This window comes from Aspergillus clavatus, genomic scaffold (assembly GCF_000002715.2).
Source record: "Aspergillus clavatus NRRL 1 1099423829802 genomic scaffold, whole genome shotgun sequence".
Lineage (NCBI taxonomy): Eukaryota > Fungi > Ascomycota > Eurotiomycetes > Eurotiales > Aspergillaceae > Aspergillus > Aspergillus clavatus.
Window position 1 is genome coordinate 818,710 of NW_001517097.1, and position 23,599 is coordinate 842,308.

The 23,599-nt window shown below is 51.5% G+C and overlaps 10 protein-coding genes across 10 annotated transcripts, besides 1 other annotated feature; 4 read left to right on the top strand and 6 right to left on the bottom strand.

Annotated features, from left to right (window-relative positions):
• Positions 1 to 569: 569 nt before the first annotated feature.
• Positions 570 to 1,607, top strand: ACLA_036050 (ribosome biogenesis protein NSA2; the record flags this gene model as incomplete). The annotated part of the gene is made up of 4 exons (XM_001270827.1): positions 570 to 595; positions 711 to 1,253; positions 1,312 to 1,524; positions 1,592 to 1,607. 4 exons carry the CDS (start codon positions 570 to 572, stop codon positions 1,605 to 1,607), a joined length of 798 nt encoding a protein of 265 aa, XP_001270828.1.
• A 757-nt stretch (positions 1,608 to 2,364) lies between these two features.
• ACLA_036060 (serine/threonine/tyrosine protein kinase MPS1) lies at positions 2,365 to 4,824 on the bottom strand (the record flags this gene model as incomplete). Its single annotated transcript, XM_001270828.1, has 1 exon — positions 2,365 to 4,824. One exon carries the CDS (start codon positions 4,822 to 4,824, stop codon positions 2,365 to 2,367), a length of 2,460 nt encoding a protein of 819 aa, XP_001270829.1.
• A 3,877-nt stretch (positions 4,825 to 8,701) lies between these two features.
• On the top strand, positions 8,702 to 10,876 carry ACLA_036070 (putative cell wall protein; the record flags this gene model as incomplete). Its single annotated transcript, XM_001270829.1, has 1 exon — positions 8,702 to 10,876. One exon carries the CDS (start codon positions 8,702 to 8,704, stop codon positions 10,874 to 10,876), a length of 2,175 nt encoding a protein of 724 aa, XP_001270830.1.
• Positions 10,130 to 10,313: a microsatellite.
• A 1,576-nt stretch (positions 10,877 to 12,452) lies between the features above and the next one.
• Positions 12,453 to 14,370, bottom strand: ACLA_036080 (PWI domain-containing protein; the record flags this gene model as incomplete). The annotated part of the gene is made up of 5 exons (XM_001270830.1): positions 12,453 to 12,590; positions 12,725 to 13,819; positions 13,882 to 14,046; positions 14,113 to 14,203; positions 14,267 to 14,370. The coding sequence occupies 5 exons, from the start codon at positions 14,368 to 14,370 to the stop codon at positions 12,453 to 12,455; spliced, it is 1,593 nt and encodes a 530-aa protein (XP_001270831.1).
• Positions 14,371 to 14,796: 426 nt separating this feature from the next.
• ACLA_036090 (uncharacterized protein) lies at positions 14,797 to 15,167 on the bottom strand (the record flags this gene model as incomplete). Its single annotated transcript, XM_001270831.1, has 2 exons — positions 14,797 to 15,051; positions 15,120 to 15,167. The coding sequence occupies 2 exons, from the start codon at positions 15,165 to 15,167 to the stop codon at positions 14,797 to 14,799; spliced, it is 303 nt and encodes a 100-aa protein (XP_001270832.1).
• Positions 15,168 to 15,579: 412 nt separating this feature from the next.
• Positions 15,580 to 16,426, top strand: ACLA_036100 (fumarylacetoacetate hydrolase family protein; the record flags this gene model as incomplete). The annotated part of the gene is made up of 3 exons (XM_001270832.1): positions 15,580 to 15,638; positions 15,711 to 15,922; positions 15,999 to 16,426. 3 exons carry the CDS (start codon positions 15,580 to 15,582, stop codon positions 16,424 to 16,426), a joined length of 699 nt encoding a protein of 232 aa, XP_001270833.1.
• Positions 16,427 to 16,552: 126 nt separating this feature from the next.
• On the bottom strand, positions 16,553 to 17,700 carry ACLA_036110 (uncharacterized protein; the record flags this gene model as incomplete). Its single annotated transcript, XM_001270833.1, has 2 exons — positions 16,553 to 17,142; positions 17,277 to 17,700. 2 exons carry the CDS (start codon positions 17,698 to 17,700, stop codon positions 16,553 to 16,555), a joined length of 1,014 nt encoding a protein of 337 aa, XP_001270834.1.
• Positions 17,701 to 18,645: 945 nt separating this feature from the next.
• On the bottom strand, positions 18,646 to 20,248 carry tif1 (putative eukaryotic translation initiation factor 4; the record flags this gene model as incomplete). The annotated part of the gene is made up of 6 exons (XM_001270834.1): positions 18,646 to 18,656; positions 18,718 to 19,360; positions 19,421 to 19,779; positions 19,836 to 19,904; positions 19,972 to 20,046; positions 20,209 to 20,248. 6 exons carry the CDS (start codon positions 20,246 to 20,248, stop codon positions 18,646 to 18,648), a joined length of 1,197 nt encoding a protein of 398 aa, XP_001270835.1.
• Positions 20,249 to 20,951: 703 nt separating this feature from the next.
• Positions 20,952 to 22,561, top strand: ACLA_036130 (putative F-box and JmjC domain protein; the record flags this gene model as incomplete). Its single annotated transcript, XM_001270835.1, has 2 exons — positions 20,952 to 21,262; positions 21,367 to 22,561. 2 exons carry the CDS (start codon positions 20,952 to 20,954, stop codon positions 22,559 to 22,561), a joined length of 1,506 nt encoding a protein of 501 aa, XP_001270836.1.
• Positions 22,562 to 22,703: 142 nt separating this feature from the next.
• On the bottom strand, positions 22,704 to 23,560 carry ACLA_036140 (low-affinity Cu transporter; the record flags this gene model as incomplete). The annotated part of the gene is made up of 4 exons (XM_001270836.1): positions 22,704 to 22,821; positions 22,878 to 23,067; positions 23,210 to 23,411; positions 23,474 to 23,560. 4 exons carry the CDS (start codon positions 23,558 to 23,560, stop codon positions 22,704 to 22,706), a joined length of 597 nt encoding a protein of 198 aa, XP_001270837.1.
• Positions 23,561 to 23,599: the final 39 nt, after the last annotated feature.

A 23,599-nucleotide genomic window follows, 5' to 3' on the forward strand; every position in this document is an offset into this window, starting at 1 on the left:
TCTTTTCTGATCTGGTTCACCCCCGGAGTGCAAGTGTGTTGGGATTCACTCCTTGCTTCTTCGGCCTGTAGCGGCAAAGAGGACGGCGCAATGGACGGGAAATGGTCTGATTGTTGGAGACCCTGTTCGGCTTTGGGAAGTTTGGAGTTGAGAAATTCCAGCGAATGGCGGATGTGGCCGCCTCGTGCTCCGTATGGTCACGTGATATACTTGTGCGACAGCAATGCAAAAGGCAGATTGCAGTGATTTCGGATACATTGGGATCCAAAAGTCTTGGAGCAGGCTAGAATTGAGACTTCTAGTGTCTTTCTTCCTATTCCCAGCTCGCCTCTCTTCTGTTCAGGTCGTCCAGCGGATTCGCAAATTTCATCGATAAGCCATCACGTGACTTATCGATATCGACCGTTTTGATCGCCCGCAACACAACTTTTTTGCCTCAGTCTCAGTGTGGAAGAGACCATCAACATCATTGTCAAGTAGTCTCCGTCCTGTTGCACCTTCATCATGGTACGTACTCTTCCATTTGCAGCGGGAAAATCTCGTATTGGATGCCCCCACGACAATCACATATGAGACTCCCACAATTGAAAATTCAGTGCATCGATAACTAACTTCTCTTCCAACCTACAGCCTCAGAACGAGTTCGTCCCGACCTCTGAAAACCCCCCCTTGTTTATGTAATCGCAGAATACTAAGACACAGGAAAACAGGTATATCGAGCGCTGGCAAAAGCAGCACGGTAAGCGTCTCGACCATGACGAGCGCGTCCGCAAGCGCCAGGCCCGTGAGGGACACAAGCAGTCGCAGGATGCCCAGAACCTGCGCGGCCTGCGGGCCAAGCTGTACCAGCAGAAGCGGCATAAGGAGAAGATCCAGATGCGCAAGCGCATCAAGGCCCAGGAGGAGAAGAACGTCAAGTCCTCTGCGCCCGACGAGCCCTCCAAGACCCCGCTGCCCCAGTACCTGCTCGACCGTTCGCAGGCGACCAACGCCAAAGCCCTGTCCAGCGCCATCAAGGATAAGCGGGCTGAGAAGGCGGCTAAGTTCGCTGTGCCCCTGCCCAAGGTGAAGGGTATCAGTGAGGAGGAGATGTTCAAGGTCGTCGACACGGGCAAGAAGACGCACAAGAAGTCGTGGAAGCGGATGATCACCAAGCCTACTTTCGTGGGCAGCGATTTCACCCGTCGACCTGTCAAGTACGAGCGCTTCATCCGTCCTATGGGTCTGCGTTACAAGAAGGCGAACGTCACACAGTACGTTCTGGCTTTCCCATCTGCGGGTCTTTGCTTTCAGCTAACCGTTTCCCTCCAGCCCTGAACTCGGCGTCACCGTGCAACTTCCCATCCTGGGTGTCAAGAAGAACCCCCAGAACCCGCTCTACACTCAGCTCGGTGTCCTGACCAAGGGAACAATCATTGAAGTCAACGTGTCCGAGCTGGGTATCGTCACGACCAGCGGAAAGGTCGTATGGGGTAAATACGCTCAGATCACGAACACACCCGAGAACGACGGGACGGTCAACGCGTACGTACCACCAACTCTTCCCCTTGGCTTTCTTCTTTGGAGATTAAATACTAATATGCACAACCAGTGTCCTCCTGGTCTAATCTCAACACTCGGCGGTCAAGTTTTTATTCTTTGGAAAATCCACCCGCTTCTCTGATACCAGTTCCGTTGCAGAATTTTCGCCAAGCTGGCTTTGTTCTTTTCCTCATTCAGCAGTCTATATTTCGTGGGAGGCGTTCAAGGCGCGCATAGTGGTTCCAACTATGAAAAGTATACTTTTATTGTTAGGATTTGCAAACTCCATACCGTAGAATAGATACATCTCATGATTATTCTGGGAGCCATTGATCAACTACAACCGTATAGGGTCTCCCATGCACGGCGCCCAGGCATCGTGTAAACGAAGTGCTTCGATCTGGCACGCACGCAATCGACGCATCCTCCCAAGTGGCAAGAATTGACTATCCAAAACAGCAGACAGTTCAGTCCAGAAGAAACGGTTACTGATACCGATATCGAAATCGGACAAGGTCATGATTAGATATATCTCCAGTATACTGAAACTCCAAAAGATACCCGCTGAGTTCAATAGCATCCAATGCAACAATTGGCAGCACATCCATGCAAGGCTGAAGCGCATTACAAAAAAAAAAAACCAACCCTTTGAGGTCGCAAAAAGGGGAAGGTAAGAAGGAGGTCCAAGAAAGGATATGTACAAGAATTTAAAAGAAGAAAAAAAAAAAAAAAAGTCACAAAGGAAATAAATTCAGCAGCAGCTGGATTTGAACGCCGGGGTCATCGGATCATTCAGGATATCAAGAACGAGGACAAAGGAAATCGTGGGCGAGGCAAGTGTCATCAGGTGTTTTCTTCGAGCGCCGCCTTAATTTTTGCGTAGAAGCCGGCGGGCCAGGCGGCTATTTCTTCGTCTTTGGGGATTCCCCGGGTCCGGCAGTGGTTAACCACGTTCACCAGGATCCGGCTCAGCATCTCCTGGGTGATGGGTACAGCTCCTTCGAGCTGTGCGTCGGGGTACAAGAATTGGTCTCTCTGGCTGAGGAGTTCCTCGACGGTCGGTCGCAGGGTTTGGTCGCGTTGGAGGCAACGCTTCAGAGTCCGAATGAGCCCTGGAGGGAGTGCGGCTCCTCCGATACCAAAAGGTGGGAAGTCAATCTGGACTTTGGGGTTGGGGATCGCCATGATACGCTCATAGTACTTGGCGATTTTGGCAAAAGGCGGTTGGCCGTAGACCATCTTGTATAGGATGCATCCTAAACTCCAGACATCACTGGGTTTGCCGAGCTTCATCACCTTCCCAACGCTGGCTGGTAATCCAAGTGATGCATTGGAATCAACCAAAGCTTCTGGTGACATGTAATTCGGCGTTCCAACTTGCTGTTCCCGGTGTACGTTGACCGTATTGTCTTGAATAGCGTTAGCGATACCAAAATCGATCAGCTTCAGTCGACCTTGGACGAGAAGGAAGTTGGCTGGCTTCAGGTCCGAGTGCACAATATTGCAATTATGAACCGCCTGGACGCATTCAAGCATCTCCTTCCAATAGTAGCGGGTGAAATTGATGTCGAATATGGCATCCTCGGCATTCAAGCGGTAGGTCAAGATCTTCTCCAGATCGGACTCTCCGATCTCCATCAGAACGCTTAAGGTGTGTTTGTCAGAGTTCAATTCCCAGTCAAAGAGACGCACAACCCGATCAATGTTTTCTAATTTCTTTAGCAAGTCAATCTCCCCCTTGTAGCCAGTGAGAGTTACGGGGTCGACGTCTTCTAAATTTACTCTTTTTAGAGCAAAGATCTTGTAATTCTCGGCCATCACCCGGTATACTCGGGAGCTTCCACCCCGGCCAATACAGTCCAGCCGCGTGAACGGCTTGTGATTGACCGAAACTTGGCTCCGCTTCTTGCGTGACGAAGACGCCGTGGCGGCTCCTCCTGTCGCCGTTGCAGTCTCAAGGACAGACATCTTTGGTGGAGGAGGGGCTGGCCGGTGAGGAGTATTACTACTCCGTGTCGCCAAGATCTTCCGGGGAGAGTTTCCCGCAGGAGTCTCCACGTTGTCTTTCTTGTCTTCGCCGTAAACCACAGACAGTTTCTCTGGTTTGTCCAATAAGTTGAGGCCTTGTGGCTTGGTCCGCTTAAAGGTTGGTGGAGGTTCGTTCTCCTGGTCCCGAACTGCGGGGAGGGAAGGCAGTGAGGGGACTTTGAATACGGGTTGCTCTCGTGAGCTCGAAGGCTTGGAGGATACCTCTGAGGCCGAGCTTGGTGTTGTTTTCGAGTGGGATCCATATGACTTTGGCGAAGATGACCTAGAAAATGGACCTGCGCCAGATGAAGCACTAGCTGGATCAAACGAGCGAGGTTGGTCAGACTCGTGCGGGGGGCTAGGATCTGCCCATGATACCTTGGGCGATGATGATGCCCTCTTTCCTGCCGTTCTGTAGTGTTGTTCAACGTTATCGTCATTAGCCTCGAGGCTAGATTCTCTGACTCTCTCTGCGGAGTAGTTCTGAGGATCACTGCTTTCCTCACTCTGCCGTCGCAGTACCCCCCGTCGCGCAGGTCCGTTAAGGAAAGTCCCTGTCAGCCTTCCGACTCTCTTCACGCGCAGAGAGCTCTGCATGCCAATCTCCTCCCCATGTCGAGATCGCAGCACAGATGCAGCCCCATACCGGGAGGCATATTCATCCTCATAGCTCATTCTCCCCCGATCCTCTGAGCGGTCCGCGCTTCCATGTTCGTTCACCGAGTTACGATCAGCAGAGCGTTTTTGCGAAGGCGACACAGAGGTTGGTGATCGTGTGTGACTCCGTGATCCGGTAATGCGAACAGTCCGCGGCCGCGGAGCCGGAGTGATCAAGTCATTCGAGTTGTATTTCGCGTCGTATTCCGCGCTCTCACTGTGTGCCAAGGGTGACCCTTCTCGCATCGCTCTATTGTTGTTGACGAGTATCGGGGCTATGCGCACCACCCGAGGAGCAGGACTTCCAGTCGATCGATCAGGCGGCGATGCGGTCCGGGAATGCCTCATTCGGCTCGTCGCCGCTGAGCCTGCGCGTTCAATTGATGAGGGGCGCTCGTGGTTACCGGATTTGAGCTGAGGGGAAGAACCCAATCCATCCTCGTCGAGAAGGGCCTTGACGGAAGCACTGAACTTAGGCTCTGGGACCTCATCATCGGAGCTGTCGCCGGCTGAGTACTGACGGGAAAGTGATACACCCTCATGGCGCGACGCTGGCTGGTAGTCAAGCACCGGTGAAGCGCGTCTTGAATTCGAGCGGGTGGCCATGGTCCGAGACATCTGCCGAGATGATGGTTGTCGATGCAGGCCACTAGTGTATGCGGAGGAGAGGGAATTCGGCGAGGCCATGCTAACAATTCTCCCAAGCGATCAAACAATCAATAAATCCAACATAGACGTGTCCACCTGTACGTCTGTCCTAACAGGTCCCCCAAAAATTTTCCGATGCCCCAATGGCGGGGGAAGGGGGGGCAATGTCGTCGGGTCGTTGTGTTGTCGCTCGTGTCGGTTGCTGTTGTTCTGTTTCTGTTTCTCTGTTTCTGGTTCCTCGTCCAGCGTCGAGACAAACATCGCGGGTGGCTGGGAACCGCTCCAGGTCACGTGGCGACCGCGTTGCCAGGGAGACATCATAACAACTCACTGCGCAGACAACCCAGTGATTGGACATCCTTTCATCACGACAGTATATTTCGATAGCCTAAAACTACAGAAATTGTGGGCGTCCAGGCATTATCAATTCATCTGAAGTCTAGATATACGTCTATCCGGGGTTGATGACTGGACTCCTCCGCGTTCAGCGAGCAGTGCTTCAAACTAGAGATGACTGGCCAATTAGCAAAACCATTGAGATTGTGTAGCATGTCAGCTAGCTCTTAATACTAGAGCAAATGAATTGGATAGGGTGAGATTTCGAACTCGCTTATGGGTTTGGTTACTTCAATACTAGGATTGTATATAGTATCTAGATATATGGATGCTGTGCGAGGTGACAGGAGATACTTCGTGTGACTACTCAGGAAATATATATCCTTTGATCGCGGGACTCTCTTGCTAGTACCTAGCCCCTCGTCATCACAGTTATTCCACCTCTGTGATGATATTGCGCCACGTAGAAAGCAATAATGACAGTCCGACAACCATCATCAGTGTGTGAGAGCCAAGTTGAAGATCGTCTGTGATCTGAGGTGGTCAGCACTTGTCACCTGACATATACGAATCCCATGATGTTTCCCCCTTTCCTTTCGTTTATCTCAAAGTTCCCATTCTCGGCCAACTTCATGAGACAGCAGGGGATCCTTGAACTCGACAATGGGGAGCATTAGCCTATGGTTTATCGGATCATCGCTCGGATTAGGGCACGTGAAGTGTTCTAACTATGGTTCTCTCCCTCAGCTCCTGGTTCCTGGCCCATGTTTCATCCAGAAACATCGCCATTCGCGATGATCGACCAGCCAACATGAAACCGCGATGCGGTCTTAAGCTTTCCCTAGCCGTTTCAAAGGCAGCTCCGGAATCCAGAGTTCAGCATTGCATCGGTTATTTTGATCTGATGATGCGATTGCTGGGGACGGGGTTCGAAGGGGTTATACTACTTCCCCCTTGTGGCGGAACCAAGGTCAGTGACCAGGAACGCCTGTTCAAGCAGCCATCTCCGGGCATGGTATCGCCGACTGCTTGCGAGAAACAAACTTTCCGATGTCTCTCCTAGACCGCAGGCGTTCGAACTCGAAATCGAGTAATTGACAGAGCAACGGCCAAATTACCCTCATGCTGGTCCAGGTCGACTTTCCATAAACTCGATGTGGAAGCATGGGGCTGCGAGTCCGTGACCTGTCTGTTTTATGAAGTAGCGTCCACAAACTTGGCAATTTCTGGCGATCGAGAGGAGCGGTTAGTCAGGGACAAAGAACTAAGGTGCAGCAAGCCAATGACCCACAGGATAACCATTTTAAACTCCTAACTCATTAACTAAGGAAGATTATTAATGACTCAAAGTCTTGAAAACTTCAAAGGCCGAGAAGGTAGAGACTGAACACTGGCGAGAGGGTTGTTGACGAGACCTCCCCAGCAGCGGCCGGCCCTTTTGTGATACCTCCCACAGCATATCCACACTCTGGGTGACTGCACAGGCCTGCACAGTGAACTAGGTCTTTCCTTTTTCTACAGACCCCATGAGAGGCTAGATCCTTCTGCTGGAGCCCAGACCAGAAGGGGCAGGCCATGGCTGCGACCGCAGTATTATTGTATCTTGACCTCCATTCAAGCAACAACACTGGGGATATTGTGCTTCCTCAAATTAGAAAGCACAAACCACAATATTCATTCTGAGTTGCTCTTTATGCACAGGCAGATACTGAGATGATTTGCATAATTCTGTTTATCATCGAGAGCTCCTGGTCTTGAACTGGTAACATGTGCATTGATTCCGCTATGCTTACCAGCCTACCACACCCCTCTATGAACAAACTAACCTTGTTTGCAGGCAAGAGACATCGAAAAATCGATCAATCAACATTTTGGTGTCGAAATGTCTCACTCTATACTGTCTACTCTTTACCTCTTTTCCACTTTTGTTGCGCTCTTTTGTGGGAACCACGCCTCAAAAAAAGGTACGCCCTCTCCATTTTTGTCACCGATTACTTTCTCTCCTGGAGAATTGATCACTGAAGGGAGGAAAGAAAAGAGGTTTCAGCTTTTCCACTCGAAATAATTTCATCATATGTCCACTCCTACTAAGTACCAACTAACTAGGTACTCCCATACGACGGAATACATACTCCATACTAACATGGAAAAACCCACCAGGAAGTGGTATGAACTATCACACCCTGAACATTGCCATTAACTACTCAGGGATAGCCGCTAGCAGGTTGGGGCAAAACACCGGCTATGTTGATCATCCATGGTTTGACTCGGCAGCGAACGTGATTCCGCAAATATCCTAGCTTGTTTACCAAAAGAAACGCCGAATAACTTCCTCGGAGGCTCCCATTGGCTGGTGCCGCATCCTTTCAAAATCGGTACCTAGCATGGTTGGCAGGCCAGCCTATTTGCTAACGGCGCCGCAAAGATGCTCAATGAGCCGGCCGATTGCACTTTTCCTGTTTACAACTCGACTGTAGTCGATCACGGGATAATGCTTCCATTTTCCGGCCTTCCTGCACCGGATTGCTCGACTGCACGAGTTCTGAAAGAAAACCCCCCGTCCTTTGGGCCTCCTGTTCGGCTCGGTGACCTCCCTTGGCACTGATGGTCCTCTGTACTATGCATTTGGTGGCTTCGACTATCAGGATCATACAATTGGGAATCTAAGAGCCCTCCCTACTTCATACACACATACGGAACTATGGGCCTGGGGTAACCATTAACCGCAGCTTCATGTCTCGATCTGCTCTATTTCTGCAGACCCGGAAATTCATGCTACTGGGAGATTGTACGCTGCAAGTCCTTTCCCCCTTGATATGTGATGGCCTCATGTCTGATCACTTCTGGGCTCCTGATGTATCCGGTTGTTCCGCCATTGCTGGGTCATGATGCAGCAATTCCAGCAAACCATGTTGTGGTGCTGCCTGAAATAGATTTTTTTTTTTTTTTTTTTCTCTCTCTCAACCCCGTTTGTTTCGGAAGTTTCCTCTTTTGAAGATAGTGCAGCCTTCCCTTGTGCTTTATCACTGGCAGCTGGCGATCCACTTTGTTGACAGAGGTCCTGTGCAGATCCGGGTCTTCGATCATTGCTCCTGACTATCTATCTAGCTAGTCTCCTGAGCCCCTTCCCTGCTGTGAATCTTGGCTAGTTTAGCACTGCAGCTAGACTAGAATAGCGCTGCCGGTGGTCCGCCAATGGCGGACCGCACTCGGGGTTGCTATACATGAAGGCTATCAAGCATACTGCTCTCTCAGGGGTATATATACCTCGAGGATGATCACCTCTATGTTCGATCGTCAAACACGCCTTCAATCCTTTCTGTTGTTTCTGTTTCTTTCTTTTCAGCCTCTCTTTTGATTGTCTTGTCAAATCCTGACCAGTCTATCGTTAACAAAATTCGGCTGTTCATAGCCAGTCATTCTTTTCATACTGCAATAAACTTACCGAGACACTCGTTCATATCTCGCTGTATCATCTGTGTACAAGAACAACAACAACAAACCAATCACAATGCGTTCTGACAGCCTCTTCGCGCTGGCCAGTCTGGCGAGCTACGTTCTCGCCCTGCCCGCCGATCTCTCGTTGGACAGGCGCAACTTGAACGTTGGCGCTGACGTTGAGATTGGTGATCTCTCCATCGATGCTGGTCTTTCGGTTGATGCCGGACTGGACCTCAAGGGACTGATCGGTGCTATCCTCGGTGGACACGACAGCACAACCACTCTCCTCGCTGGTCTGAGTGCTCAGGCAGCTGCTGCCCTGCAGGGAGGTGCGCTGGGTTGCAAGGCCGGTGCTATCCACAGTGCCGCCAGGGCTGAACTGGCCGCGTGGCTCCGAACTGGAGCTGCTCTCGAGCTTGATGCATCCATAAAGGCATCTTTGCTCGACTGGTGTCACGGTGAGGAGTCCGCCATCCTGTCCGTCGACGTTTGCGCTGGCCTGTCGGTGCTGATCCCTACCTGCGCTGACATTGCTGCCAAGGGCGATCTCTTCGTGACCATCGAGGGTATCTTCACTTCCGTTGAGATCGCTGCCGATGTCGTGCTGAGCGCATCCGCTCAGGCTTCTCTGTCTGCATTCCTCTCTGGATCCCTCGGTCTTGCGCTCGACGCCAAGGTCAAGGCTGCTCTTGGTCTCTGTGCTGGTGGCGGTGTCATTGTTGACTTGGCCGCTGACGTCAAGGCTGCCCTGACGGCTTGGCTCTCCAGCTCCGAATGCTCCCTGAGCGCTTCTCTGCAGATTGCCGTTGAGGCCTGGCTGGACGGCCGGGCTGGTGGCGATGTTATCGCCATTGGCTCCTTGCCTACCGGAGGCCTGACAGCGATCTCCGCCGGTGCTTCCATCGGCATGCTTGTTGAAGAGACTGGCATTCTTGCTGCCAGTGCCCAGGCTTCTCTCGCCGCCTTCCTCGAGGCCGATATTGCTATTGACCTTGAAGCTCACGTTCTGGCTGCCCTCCAGGCTTGCGCCAAGGGAAGCCTTGCCATCGACATCGATATCGAAATCCGCACCGCCCTCGTCGCCTGGCTCACCAGCTCGAGCTGCTCGCTCGGCGCTGAGCTCAAGGCTGTTGTGCTGTTCTGGCTCTCTTTCGGTCTGGAGGCTGACGTCTCCTTGAATGTGTCCACCGGTCTCATTGGCGAGTTGACTACCTTCATCACTGGCACTGTTGAGGCGTCTCTGGGCGCCGTTCTCCGTGGTGTGATCTCTGTCCTCATTCACGGCCAGAGCGTGGCCACCCTGTCCATTGACGCTCGTGCTCAGCTCGCTGCCATCCTTGGTGGTGCCGCTGGTATTGAGATCGACGCCAGCATCGAAATCATTCTGTTCGGATGGCTCACTGGCTGTGGCCAACTCCCCGGCGGTTCCACCTTCACTTCCACCGTCGCCATCCCCAGCAGCACTGGAGTCCCTAGCCTCCCTTCGGCCTCCGTTACCGGTGTTCCTTCTATCCCGGCCGTCCCCACTGGCTCCGGTGTTCCTAGCGTCTCTGCACCTGGTGTTCCTTCTATCCCGGCTGTCCCCACTGGCTCCGGTGTCCCTAGCGTCTCTGCACCTGGTGTTCCTTCTATCCCGACAGTCCCCGCTGGCTCCGGTGTTCCTAGCGTCTCTGCCCCTGGTGTCCCCGTTCCCAGCAATGCTTCCCCTACCGGTACCACCAGCGTGCCTACCACCGGTGCTCCCTCCGTCTCTGTCCCTTCAGTGCCCGGGGCTTCTGAGACTCCCTGTGATACCACCACTTCTCAGACTGTGACTCCAATTGCCACCAACACCGGGGCCGTTCCTGCTCCCTCTGGTGGTGCTCCTGGAGCCCCCAGCGTCACTATTCCTTCTGGTGGTGCTCCCTCTGTCTCCGTCCCTTCAGTGCCTGGGGCTTCCGAGACTCCCTGTGACACCACCACTTCTGAGACTGTGATTCCAATTGCCACCAACACCGGGGCCGTTCCTGTTCCTTCCGGTGGTGCTTCTGGGGCTCCCAGCGGCTCCGTTCCCTCGGCTCCCAACGCTTCTTCCCCTGCTGGCTCCGTGGTCCCCTCGAAGTCCGGATCCGAGCCCGTTCCCGTTGCTACCAAGACCGAGCCCGGTGCTCCCGGTATCACCGCTGCTCCTACTGGCGTGCCTTCGAAGTCCGTTACGGTGATCACTGTGACCACCACCATCAGTGTTTCCGCTTGCACCTACTAGATCTTTCTAGTCTAGACGATAATTGCGGTTCTAGACCGGTTCAGTTACAAAGTTATGAGACGATGGAAATGGGAGAATATGGTTCAATAGTCCTGTACATAACTAATTCTAATTCTATTTCTTTCTGTTCGAAAGACTATATCAGAGGCGGTTGTTGTTTGTCACTTTATTCCAGTCTCGGTTCCCTTACCAACCAAAGTAAATCCCGTACATCCATCCTGCCAGTCCCCTGTATCTGATATCTACGCTACGCAGACACTCTCCCATCCAAGCATAGTAACCACGAAATCCTCGCTCAAACCCAGATATGACAATACCACACTATCTAACAACTACGAGTTCCGTAGCAACCCGCTCAGTCCCACACCCCACCCAGTGAACCCACAGCACAGCCCGATCCGCCCGATCCTCGCTGGAGTCGCCCGATAGCGATCGTCCCTGCCATGACGAAAGGGTCAAGTAAGACAATGCACGCGGGGCCGTCGCCGATCATCATCTAAAAGTAGACAAGGAAAAAAAATGTGCCTTGGGCCTTAAGCCTCTTGAGTCGGAGCCTCGGAGGGCTTTGGAGCGTTTACGCTACGAATTATCTAGTCCCTAGACTAGCTAGCTGCTAGCATGGGTCAAGCTGCAGCTGTCAGCAACAACATGCATGTAACTATACTACGTAGGTATGTACCATGTACGTAGTATGCATGCATGCATGCGGTTTTCTCCAATGCCGATTCCTGACAGGATATTAAAGCTTGATTGATCCACCGCTGAGCATGATTACGGACTACGAGTAGGTACTAGGTACTGTGTCGGACTGCAAACTGCAGGTCTCAGCTATTTGGGGTTAGATAGGGTGGCAAGTACGGAGGACTTCCGTACACTGTCATTTGACTCTGGTTGAGAACTACTACTAGGCTAGGTAATGGATTGTTGGGAAATAGATCAGAAGAGACGATAGCCTGATGTTGTACTTCGTACTCCGTGGATAGACGAGATATCGGGTACAACTACGAGTGACTATCTTTGGGCTAGTCGGTTGTAAGGGCGCGCATAGTCCACGCCAATGTTTTCAAAGAACAAACAAAGAAGAAAGTAGTAAGAACATCTCTTGGGGGCCGGTGATCGGCATGTTGATTTGAATTTGACTTTCAGGTTTTAAAATGGGCCTATCTGGAGCCTGGACTGTTGATCGGATCTGGAAGCTGTGATCGTCCAAGTATGGAGTATGCACTTGTGGGAGTTGCTGGACTAGAGAGACTACGGCGATAGTCAGGGGTTGGAACGGGTCAAAAGTACGGTAGCCTTAACCTCTGGATGAGCAAGATGATGCGAAATTGTAAATCAAGTCTAGACTCGTGGAAAAGTCAACTCGGCTTCATATCACACAGATAGTTAAGCGAACATTTGCTGATCAGCTCCCAGGTGCAGGTGCTAAATCATAGTCTCTCCATGGCTATGAGCTTCACAAGAAGAGGCGGTTCTAGATTCAAGAAAATATAACCAGCAAGGCACAAGCCAGAAAATGGGGATGCATCCACTCTAGATCAGGTGGCAAGTGATGCTAGATTCTCGTTTTTGGGTATTACTTCGAAGCTGTCATGCTCTCACCTACCTTATTGCCAGAAGTGGTACGGCGCATGGCAACAAGCTTTTCGCGGAGGAGCTTCTCGCGCAACTCCGAGCTTGATATACGTAACCGGTGCGGTTTCGAGCGGGCAGACTGTGCTATATGATTAGCCCGATATCCAAGTTGACGCAAGGACGAATTCGAAAAGGACGGATATAGGAACGAACATCAAGGATCAAGGATTAACTCATCGTGTAGAATATCCTTTTTGAAAATTATTTACCCACCTCGTCGACATCCTTCATCTCTTGATCCGTGGAGCTCGGTTTTGCGGGAGGTGAAGGGGATCGTTTGGTGGGTTCCTCGTCTCGATCAGCCATCCTCTGTCGTTTCTCAGTATGTGTAGATACAGAAGAGGTGTTGCGCCGTCTTCGGGCGGCTGGGGCATATCTCTGAAGTGAGCGACGTCTCTTTCTCTCTCTTCCATGGCTGCGGCTACGGCTACGGCTGTGAGAGGGACGCCGAGGACTAACGCTTCCTGTGCGAGAACGACCTCGACTGCGGCTGCGGCTGCGGCTTATGCTCCGGGGTGATCGATGTCGTCTGCGATGTTCGTCGCGATCTCTGCTGCGACTCAAACGGCGATCATCACGAGATTTGCGGGCCTTTGCAAGATCAGCGGTTGGTTCTCTCTTATCAGCTCTTGAGGTATAAGGCGAAGACCCCCTCCGTCTGCTGCTCTTCTCTTCCGGTCTTCGCGACCTGGAACGTGACCTCGAAACAGACGATTCGCCCCTTCTGCGTCGGTCTTGGGGTGCAGGTGAACGGGACGAACTGCGGGAAGAAGTGCCCCCTTGTCTCCTGCGGTCTCTTCTGGGAGTACGTGAGCGTGATGAATCACTGCGGGATATGGATCTAGCTCGATCACCGTAATCTGGACTTCGCCTTCTCGGTCTTCTGCGGTCCCCGGGGTCCGGAGAAACAGAGCCGCTTACTGACCGACGACGTCCATTTTGCGGTCTCTCCCGGTTAGACAAGCGTCGACGAGGTGGTGATCGCGATGAAGGCAAGGACCGGGAGCGGGAGCGAGAGCTGTCCGGCGATCTTGAGGCCTGACGGCCCCGTCGACCGGAGGGTACGTAAGAGTCAAACTCTCTCCTCGAGGGTTGGTCACGAAATCGGTCTCGGCTGCGCCGTCTGGGAGGGGAACGGTTGTCTCTAAATGGCCGTCTATCGAAGTCCCGACCTCCGCGGCCACCACCACGCCTGCCGCGGTTGCGGTCCCATCTTTCCCTCTGTCTGATTTCCTCGAGTTCTCGTTCCCTTGCCTGTTCTTGTTCTTTTTTGCGACGCGCTTCCTCAGCAGCCCGTTCCGCTTCAATCTAGATAGAAAGAATGGTCAGCATGTTGTGAGATCAATTAGAGGCACACCCGGTAGTCCCACCTTTTCCTGCATAAGTTCAAGCTTCTTGGCCTCCAAGAGCTCCTTTGGAACACCCTGAGGATTCTCTTGAGCGCTGAGACACAGGCTCCATAGATCTTTGCAAAATTTGGCTGTATCTTTATCCAAAAAGCCCGTGAGCTGGATCTGTAATGCTTTGATATCCGGCTGTAGCAGCAGAACATGCAATTAGCCTTGGTCAAAATGTCTGAACCAAGCCTCAAAACGACATACAAAACGTGTTCCTTCCAGTAGATTAAAACAGAGCTCGATAATGACGTCGTCTTCATTGCCCAGAATCTCAGATATTCTCTTTGCAATCCATCTGCGATAAAGGATCAGTCAGTTGAAAGGTGTTCTCCAGAGAGCGTTCAAGGGCAGTGCGCACTTCTTCATGACCTCGATGTTGACCTTTTTCATGTCCACCTTCCGACTGAACTCGGGCGGGAACTTGGTCTGTTTGAGTAGCTTGGCATCTATGCTGGACGCCATTTTGGCTGGATGTCAGAAAGACGGATTGCACGACAGCTATGCAACAAAAAGCAGAGACGCGAAACAGCAATAGACGATGTGCTAAGTTACGTTTGTGGTTGTAACAGCTCCCCGTAGACCGGAGATAACGTCGGGCCGGATATCAATCAGCCCGAAAGGGAACTGGAATGAGGTCATTCACAGCAGCGGGCTATAATAATGGCTGCAATCGCAAGTCATTGTAACGCTTGGTTGGTAGTAGTAGAATGGCATGAGCTGATATATTCTGAGCTCGCTGAGGCTCTAGAAGTGAGACCCAAGCAACCAATATCAAAGAACATCTGAGTAGAACTGGCTCCCGATCTACGCCGCAATGTATTTGTAGCATTATAATCATACATCATTGAATAACAATCAGAGAAAGGGTCGGTTACTGAGGACGCAATGTCAACCCTCCAGGTCCCTCAGAACACGAGCTACAGCATCTCGAGCACGAGCAAGCTCTTCATCAACCGTGCCCTGCGCATGCTTTGCCTTCATCTCATAGTGCAGATCAACAAGCTCTTTCGCCTTCAACAAGTCCGCATTCTGCTGCTCCTGTCGTTGCTTGATAGCGGCTGCCTTGCCTCTCTCGTCCGATGACAGCTTTGCCTCGCTCAATCTTTCATTGACAGTGACTAAGGCCAGAGCATCATGGTAGTCCTGTAGACGGGTTAGTAAGACTGCATTCCTTGCTTCAGAATGAGGGATCAATCAGAAGCTCAACTTACGCAGACTCGTAGCGATGTCAGATCTGAGATTATCTCTGCTACTTGCATTTTGAATGTTTATGTTGAAATTACTCCGTAATCTGTTGGCTGTCGTGAACTTGGTTGATGCTGATGTCAGTTCGGGAAGAGGGACTCTTGGCAGTCGCAAGATGGGAGAGAGCGATTGAAACCGCAACATGCATCCTCAAGTCCCCATGGACCTGCCATGGACAATTTAGCCGACATTCATCATTGATGTCTCTAGAATGCGCAAATATCAGCTTACACACGGAGCAGATGGCAGATGGATGAAAGTGCCGAGTTCGGAGATTCTGAGCGTTCTCCGCACAATCAAGCAATTGCGGAGCGCGATTCCGTCGCATCGGCTCTTGTCCGACAGATATAACTGACGGCTATCCCGCAATACTCGGACACAGCCAGCTTCTAGTATACAAATTCACGGGAGAGTCATAAATCACAAATGGCCGCCTCAATCAGAGCCAATTGCCGAAAGGTCATCTGTATTGGTCGGAACTATGCGTAAGTCCATTGCATCTGTGCCTTGAATGCTAGCGACCACAATTTGCTGACAATTGCGATTACTCCCCACAGTGACCACATTGCGGAGCTCAACAACACCAAGCCCAAGCAGCCTTTCTTCTTCCTGAAGCCCTCCTCTTCCATCCTCTGCCCTGGTGAGGGTCCAGTGCTGCGCCCCAAGGGAGTCAAGCTGCACTATGAGGTGGAGTTGGCACTGGTGATGGGCAAGACGGTTCGGGATCTGGACCCGAATGATGAGAAGGGTGCTCTGGATGCGATTCACAGTCAGTCAAACCTACTAAACGCCTGGTTACTTCAATCAGACGATGATCGAGTTCTAACAAGGCTTTCCAACCATAGGCTACCTCCTTGCCATCGACATGACCGGCCGCAACGTTCAGGACGAGGCGAAGAAGAAGGGCCTCCCCTGGTCCATCGCCAAGGGCTTCGATACCTTCCTTCCCATCTCGCAGGAGATCCCCAAGTCGCGCATCACTGACCCACACAATGCGTTCCTGCGCCTCAGCCTCGGCTCTCAGCTTCGCCAGGCAGACTCGACGGGACTCATGCTCTACCGCATCCCGAGACAACTGGCCGAGATCTCGCGGGTCATGACTCTGGAGAAGGGCGATCTCGTGCTGACGGGTACTCCCAAGGGGGTCGGGGAGGTCAAGGCGGGTGATGTGATGAAGGCATCGATTGAGGTGGACGGAAAGGAGATCGAAGAGGGCAGGATTGAGGTGGAGGTGAAGGACCGCGAGGGAAGATACGTGTACGGTGAGACGTGAGGCTCAGGTAATTATTTGCCGCCTGCCGCCAGAATCTTTTGCGTGTCCGAGCTAGCTGCTCTACATGTACATACATACCATGCAGAAAAGGGAGGCCTGCGCTGCGAAATAACGCAAACTTCATGATTATACCAGATCCTCTTCGTCTACCGGTACGATTGGGATGAACCTCCTTTGCCTCTTACCCTTTTTGAGCGCTGTACCATCAGCCACAGCTTGCACAGTTCCTCCGTCCCTTCCGGTCTCCAGCTTAACCTGCTGCTGCAGTACCAGCGTCTGCACGCGTTGCTTCTCAATCTCATGCACTATCGTGGCCAAGGCATCCCACGACCATCCGGTCCTATCCATCTGGCCTTCTAAGAAACACCGTGTCCCCGGGTCGTCAAGTCCTCGCACGAATCTCTCAACAATCCGGCCCTCCCTCTTCCGCGGGGGCAGCTGCGCGCGCACTTCCTCAGCATGCGAGAGATACTCGCCGAGATCCCTCCCCTCTTGTTTGATCTGTGGATGCTGATTCGCATCCAGCTCGAAGGTATACGCCCCACAATCGAAGCTCCGGTTTGAAGACTTCTGCGACTGATTCGATGATCCCCAGGTAGTCTCAGTCAATGACCGCAAGGAGTTCTTCTGAAGGGGATCTGTAGCGGACTCGACGTTGCGCATTGAATCAGGGACCATATCGGGATCTGGTGATGCCTGGTTGCCACCCACCGCATCTGTACCAGTCAGTATATCCAGATCAATTGCTCAGAAGGAGCCTGCATCGTGCACCGTGGCGCAAGGGCATAACAGACCAGGAAATTACGCAGCCATCACAGAATGGATAGGGGGAGAGAGGAGAAAAACATACCAACACCACCATGCTTCTCCCCTCCTAGTACGCCCCGTTCCCTAGCAAAGCAAGCCCGAACTTCCTCGACAACTAGGCTCCGTATAGATTCCTTCAGCTGGCACAACTCCCCATCCCGCGTCTTACTCTCCTCTTCCCAACCCCCCAGCCGCCCTTTCAACAGAACATGCTCCTCCACTAACGCTTCCACGCGCTCGGAGATCCCTCCCAGCTTCCCCTCGATCATATCCTCGATCTCTCTCAGCCTGGTATGAGTATCGCCAAACCGTGTTTCAGTATCCCGTATCCGACCTTGCAGTTCATCCAGATGCTTTCGCAGATCTTCGAGCTGGTTGACCAGGTGGACGTTCTCGCGGCGGATCTCGTGGGCCCAGAGGAGAGAGGGCGCATGCGGGTCCCAGGTGCGAGGTGTGGTTGTTTCCATGGGTGTACGTAGATGCCAGCACTGGATAGGTAGCGTGATGGGCATGAAGATCGAGAGGTCAGTTGGGGATGGGACGGGGAATGGTAAATGACTTGATGGTGAGTGATTGATGTGGGTGCGTTTGCGTAGCACATGCTTAAGAGAAGCTCATCAATCTATCTCCACACATTAAGGGGATACGTATCTTTGTTCGACATTTATGCCGATTATGCTGGAATTGCGTTTCTGTTGGAAAGACTCCTGGAAATTCATATGCGTGCACAGAACCGGACATAGGTGACAACCGCCATTGAATACATGTACTCTGCAAAGGACCTGATATTGGACAAGTACAGCCAAACCATGTATACAGGCAGACGAAGGGCATGAGACTTTAGGCCCACAACCTACAGAGTATAGACAATAAATTGAACAATTGAATGGCATTTACCTCTATCTATGGTGCTGAAGGTATGCAACCACCCTCCGTGTCATGATCATGTATTCGTCCACCAAACAGCCTTGTCTGTTCATGAAAAGCGCCTGAAGGAACAAAACACATTTTCCGCTCAACCAGCTGATTAGGCATGATAGCAGCATCCTTAACCAACCCAAGGCGAGCCAAGCGCGAATATAAAAGAAAAAAGAAAAAGGTTGGGAAACTCGAGTGATGCAGGGAAAAGAGAAACCATGAATTACAGCGTTAAAAAGCACAAGCATGTCGCATCTCCATAAGCATAGAAAACAAAAAGGAAACCATGAACAGCAGCTTTAGAGAGGGAGCGATAGCTGCTCCTACCGCCGCACCCTCTGCAGTCTACTGCCAGCAGAAGAACTGGAGACACAGAAAGCCACTTTTAAAGGATTCTCCTTCGCCAAAAGACAAGCAACGATGATGAAACGACTTTTCCACCGCAGCTTACCCTTGGCACGTTATTGGCATACTGCGATCGTGAATTGAGGTGTTTAGATAAGGTCTAAGAGGGAACGTTAGCATCAAGTTCAATCATAGACGTCAGAGGTATATATAAAACTTACCAGCAACGTTCATGGGCATCTCCTCGATCTGGGTGCTGTAGAACTGCTCAATCTCACGCATCATGCGGACATCATCAGCAGTGACAAAGTTGATGGCAACACCCTTACGACCGAAACGACCACCACGACCAATACGATGGATGTAGTTCTCACGGTTGGCGGGGAGATCGTAGTTGATGACCAGAGAGACCTGCTGGACGTCGATACCACGGGCCAGGAGATCGGTGGCGATCAGGACACGAGAAGAACCGGAACGGAACTCCTTCATGATAACATCACGCTGGGACTGCTCCATATCACCGTGCATGGCAGAGACAGTGAAGTCACGGGCAGTGAGCTTGTCAGTGAGCCAGTCGACCTTGCGGCGGGTGTTGCAGAAGATGACGGCCTGGGTGATGGTGACAGTCTCGTACAGATCGGAGAGGGTATCGAGCTTCCACTCCTCCTTCTCGACAGCGATGTAGAACTGCTTGATACCTTCCAGGGTAAGTTCCTGCTTCTTGACCAGGATACGGACGGGGTCGCGCATGAACTTGGTGGTGACCTCAAGGACATCCTGGGGCATGGTAGCGGAAAGCAGGACAACCTGGGTGGACTGGGGAAGGAGCTGGAAGATGTCGTAGATCTGCTCGGTGAAACCACGCTGTTTGGTGTGTTAGTATCAAACCTCGGAAGATCCCAAAAGGCGCTCCTCGGTACTTACAGAAAGCATCTCATCGGCCTCATCAAGGATGAACAGCTTCATCTGGTCGGTGCGGAGGACACGGCGCTGGATCATGTCCTGGACACGGCCGGGGGTACCGACAACGACCTGAGGGCCGTCCTGAAGAGCCTTCATGTCCTCACGAACGTTGGTACCACCAATACAGGCGTGGCACTCAAGGCTCATGAAGTCACCGATGGCGACAACGACCTTCTGGATCTGCTGGGCCAACTCACGGGTGGGAGCGAGGATGAGAGCCTGGCAAGCCTTCAAGTTGGGGTCGATCTTCTGGAGGGCGGAGATGGAGAAAGTGGCGGTCTTGCCAGTACCGGACTGGGCCTGGGCAATGACATCGCTACCTGTGTGGTTGATTAATGCCAGCTCAAATCGGATAATTTCATTCTGATATACATACCCTTGATGATGGGCATGATAGCACGCTGCTGAATAGCAGAGGGGCGCTCGAAACCATAGGCGTAGATACCTGCGAAAGAAAAAAGTCGTTAGTCTGGGCTACAACCCATACCCCACCATACTGGGCCAACACATACCGCGAAGCAGCTCGGGCTTGAGGTCCATGGAGTCGAAAGAGTCGGTAATCTCATCATAGTTGGACTCGATCTGTCCTGTATTTTGCAAGAAAGATTGTTAGTTACACTCTTTTCTTCATTTTCGACTGGGTGGAAGATTTTTTTCTCTGCTGCGATCGACGCCACAAAATGGCTGCAACTGGGAAAGAAATCCCACCCCTAGTCGGCAGAACACACAGAAATGAAATTCAAACATACCCTCAGGGATCTCCTCCAAACCCTTATCGTTAGAAGCCATGATTGCGACTGTTAAATATGGTGATCACAGGCGATGAGCTGTGATCGAACAAACTGTGGGGGTTGTTGATTGAGAACTTTGAAGTTTGTTAGCGACAAATGAACCTAGCGGGGGGGTAAAGATATAGTTGCAGAAAGCTGAGAGTAGAAGGGAGTCTCTTACAAAATAAATTCTAGAGACTAGGACCACAACTCTCAAGAAATATGAGAGATGATTAGGAACTAGGAGATGGTGGTGTTGAGATAAATGTGGGTGATGGATGTTTTTTTCACCGATGGTGGAGAGAAAAGGAAGAGAAAAAAGCGAAGAGGGCAAAAAAGTGGTTTCTTTCTTTTTTCTTCCCTGAAGCCGTGAAATTTTGATTTTTTCCTGTTAGCGTCAATTCTGCCCAACCCACCCTCACCGCCTACTGTTCGGGGCCTGTCACTTATCTCGTTTTTGCCTGTGTGGGATTTTTTTTTTTGCCGTCATCCGTGCTCGAGAGATGGTATCAGGCAGAAGGACAATGATATGACACTTGTTGATTGTTTCTCTGATCATTCTAGGAGAAATCTTAACATATTCAGAAAACAATCCTCTCCAGGACTCGGTTCACTGGATCACTGGACTGGACCCGTTGATCTCTGGTTAGTCCTGCGGGAATCTCCGCCTCAGGCATCCTACTACTACTCCATACGGTAAACAACACTATCGGCAGGTCGAAATGCCTGATATCACATCCCTGGAGAACCACTCACTGGACGGCGGTGTTGTCCAGAATGACAATCTCCAGGACCAAATCGGAAAGGATGCATTCCCCTGTCATCCACTAGGAGTAAAGCCGAGTGGCAATGCTTTGCTTGCTAATGAGAATCACCGCGATGCCATTGGAACCTTCAATTTCCTGCCCGATGAGTTGATCTTGATGCTGCTGGAATCTCTGGATGGTCCCAGTCTTCTGCGATTTGGCCGGACATGTAAGGCTTTCTATGCATTCACTAGGGCGGAGGAACTGTGGAAGGCGCTGTTTATCTGGTAAGAATACTACTTAATAGATTCTGCTATACAATTAGACGCATAATTACTCTTTGCTTTCATATCACTGTAGTATTGCGACACTCACTAAGGGTCTATCTTAGGTCTCCCCCTTCCTCGTTCACTTGGAGAGGAACATGGCGTTCGACCTATCTCAATCTGCCTCCGTCCAAGACTGCCCTTCTCGACTGCTCTAGTCTATACTCCGATGTCCTCCACCGTCCGTTCTACTGTGCGCACATTGGCCTCGGTCCCTATGTCAACAATATCCCTTCAAGAAATCAGATTGCTCGGCTTCGGGACCTCTCTCCAGAAGAATTTCACGCAGAATGGACAGACAAGCCCTTCATCCTGACCGAGCCGGTCAAGAAGTGGCCAGCCTACATGAACTGGTCTGTCGACTCTCTGCTGGCCAAATATGGAGATGTGAAATTTCGTGCCGAGGCTGTCGACTGGAAGCTGGATACCTATGTGGATTACATGCGAAACAATTCGGATGAAAGCCCTCTGTATTTGTTCGATAGGGCCTTCGTGTCAAATATGGGACTCAAGGTTGGTCCACCAGAAGAAGAGCTCGAGGCGACATACTGGCCTCCTCCGTGCCTTGGAGAAGACTTCTTCTCCGTGCTAGGGAACGATCGCCCCGACAGGCAGTGGCTGATCATCGGTCCCGAGCGGTCCGGGAGTACGTTTCACAAAGACCCGAACGCAACCAGCGCGTGGAACGCGGTGATTCGCGGCTCCAAGTACTGGATCATGTTTCCATCCTCGTCAAGACTTCCGCCGCCGCCTGGTGTCTTCGTTTCCGATGATCAAAGCGAAGTCACGTCACCGCTGAGCATCGCAGAATGGCTGCTTGGTTTCCATACCGAAGCACGACGTACCCCGGGCTGCATTGAAGGTATCTGTGTTGAAGGGGAGATCCTTCACGTTCCCTCTGGATGGTGGCATCTGGTCGTGAATTTGGAACCGTGTATTGCCATCACACAGAACTTTATTCCGCGTGCGCATCTGACCGCTGCTCTCGACTTCTTATCCAACAAAGCCGATCAGGTCTCCGGATTCAGGAAAGAGGTGCATAACCCCTACGAGCGGTTTGTTGATAACATGCGCAAGCTCCACCCCGAACTGCTCCAGCAAGCGCTTGACGATCTGCAAAGAAAGGCCGACGGCAAGAAGCGCAAGTGGGATGAATTAGTTCATGGAAAGCTGGACCAAAATGAGACTGAAGATGCATCAGAAGGAGGCGGCTTCAGCTTTGGCTTTGGAGATGATGGGAGCGATGTGGAAGTTCCTTGATTCAGTAAAGTGGTCTGGTGCAAGACATCAAAAAAAAAAAGCCATAAAGATGGGCTAAAGCATATATTTCTCGAAATAAAGCAGAAATCTCGCCATCGAACTCATGGAAAAGGCAGCTTGAAAAGACCAAATTTGAAACGCATCAATGACAAGCCACCGTCTTCGCAGCGGATTGGTTGTCTCCAAAAACCAGATATCCCACGAAAGCACCGACGGCAACTGCCAGCATGATGAAACCATTATAGGTCATGAACAGCAGCCTTGAGCAATATCAGCGTCGAAGTCGAAAGAAAAGGACAGTCGTCGAGCAACTCACATAATGAAGAAGCTATAGAACACCTGCACGGCATACAAAGCTGCAAGGGTGATCTTCCCTCTTCGTTCCACAGCCCGTCTGTTATCCCTGCCTACAACTAGCGGTGAGCTCGCGTCCGGGAGAGTATGGGTTAGGTTTGCATGGAAGGCCGTCGCGGCCTCGTCGGCGACTTCATCGGCGTACTCATTGCCTTCATATCGGTTTCGTCAATGAGAGCTTCAGCCATCGCCGGTATACAATAGAAATGATACATGAAAAAACATCTCATCCGCTCGGAGTCCACCAAACGTAGATCATCATCTACCCTCCAAAGGAAAGAGAAAAGCACTTACCACTCGTAGCCGTTGTTACCCCAACAGCACTGAGACGCTGAGCCTGTGCAGCCTCGTATTTTCGTGTGATTTGCCGGATGCCCTCGTAGCCCGCGGTCAACAGTACGATGACAAGAAGCGAAACAAGAAGAGAGAGAGGGCCGTTGATGTGCCACTGGCGGAAGACGATGCAGAGATCCTTGGTAGACCAGGTGAAGAGCATCTACAGCTATCAGTATATATTCCCGACTCAAGCTACATCGACTGAGGAAGGGATAATCTTACATTCATGTTGCACTTCCCGCCCATATCCATATCGCTGTGGCCGCCGTGGTCCATATCCATGCCGGAGTGGTGCATTGAGTGGTCCATGGTTTCACGTACGGGGTTCAATATATGCCACTTGGATGT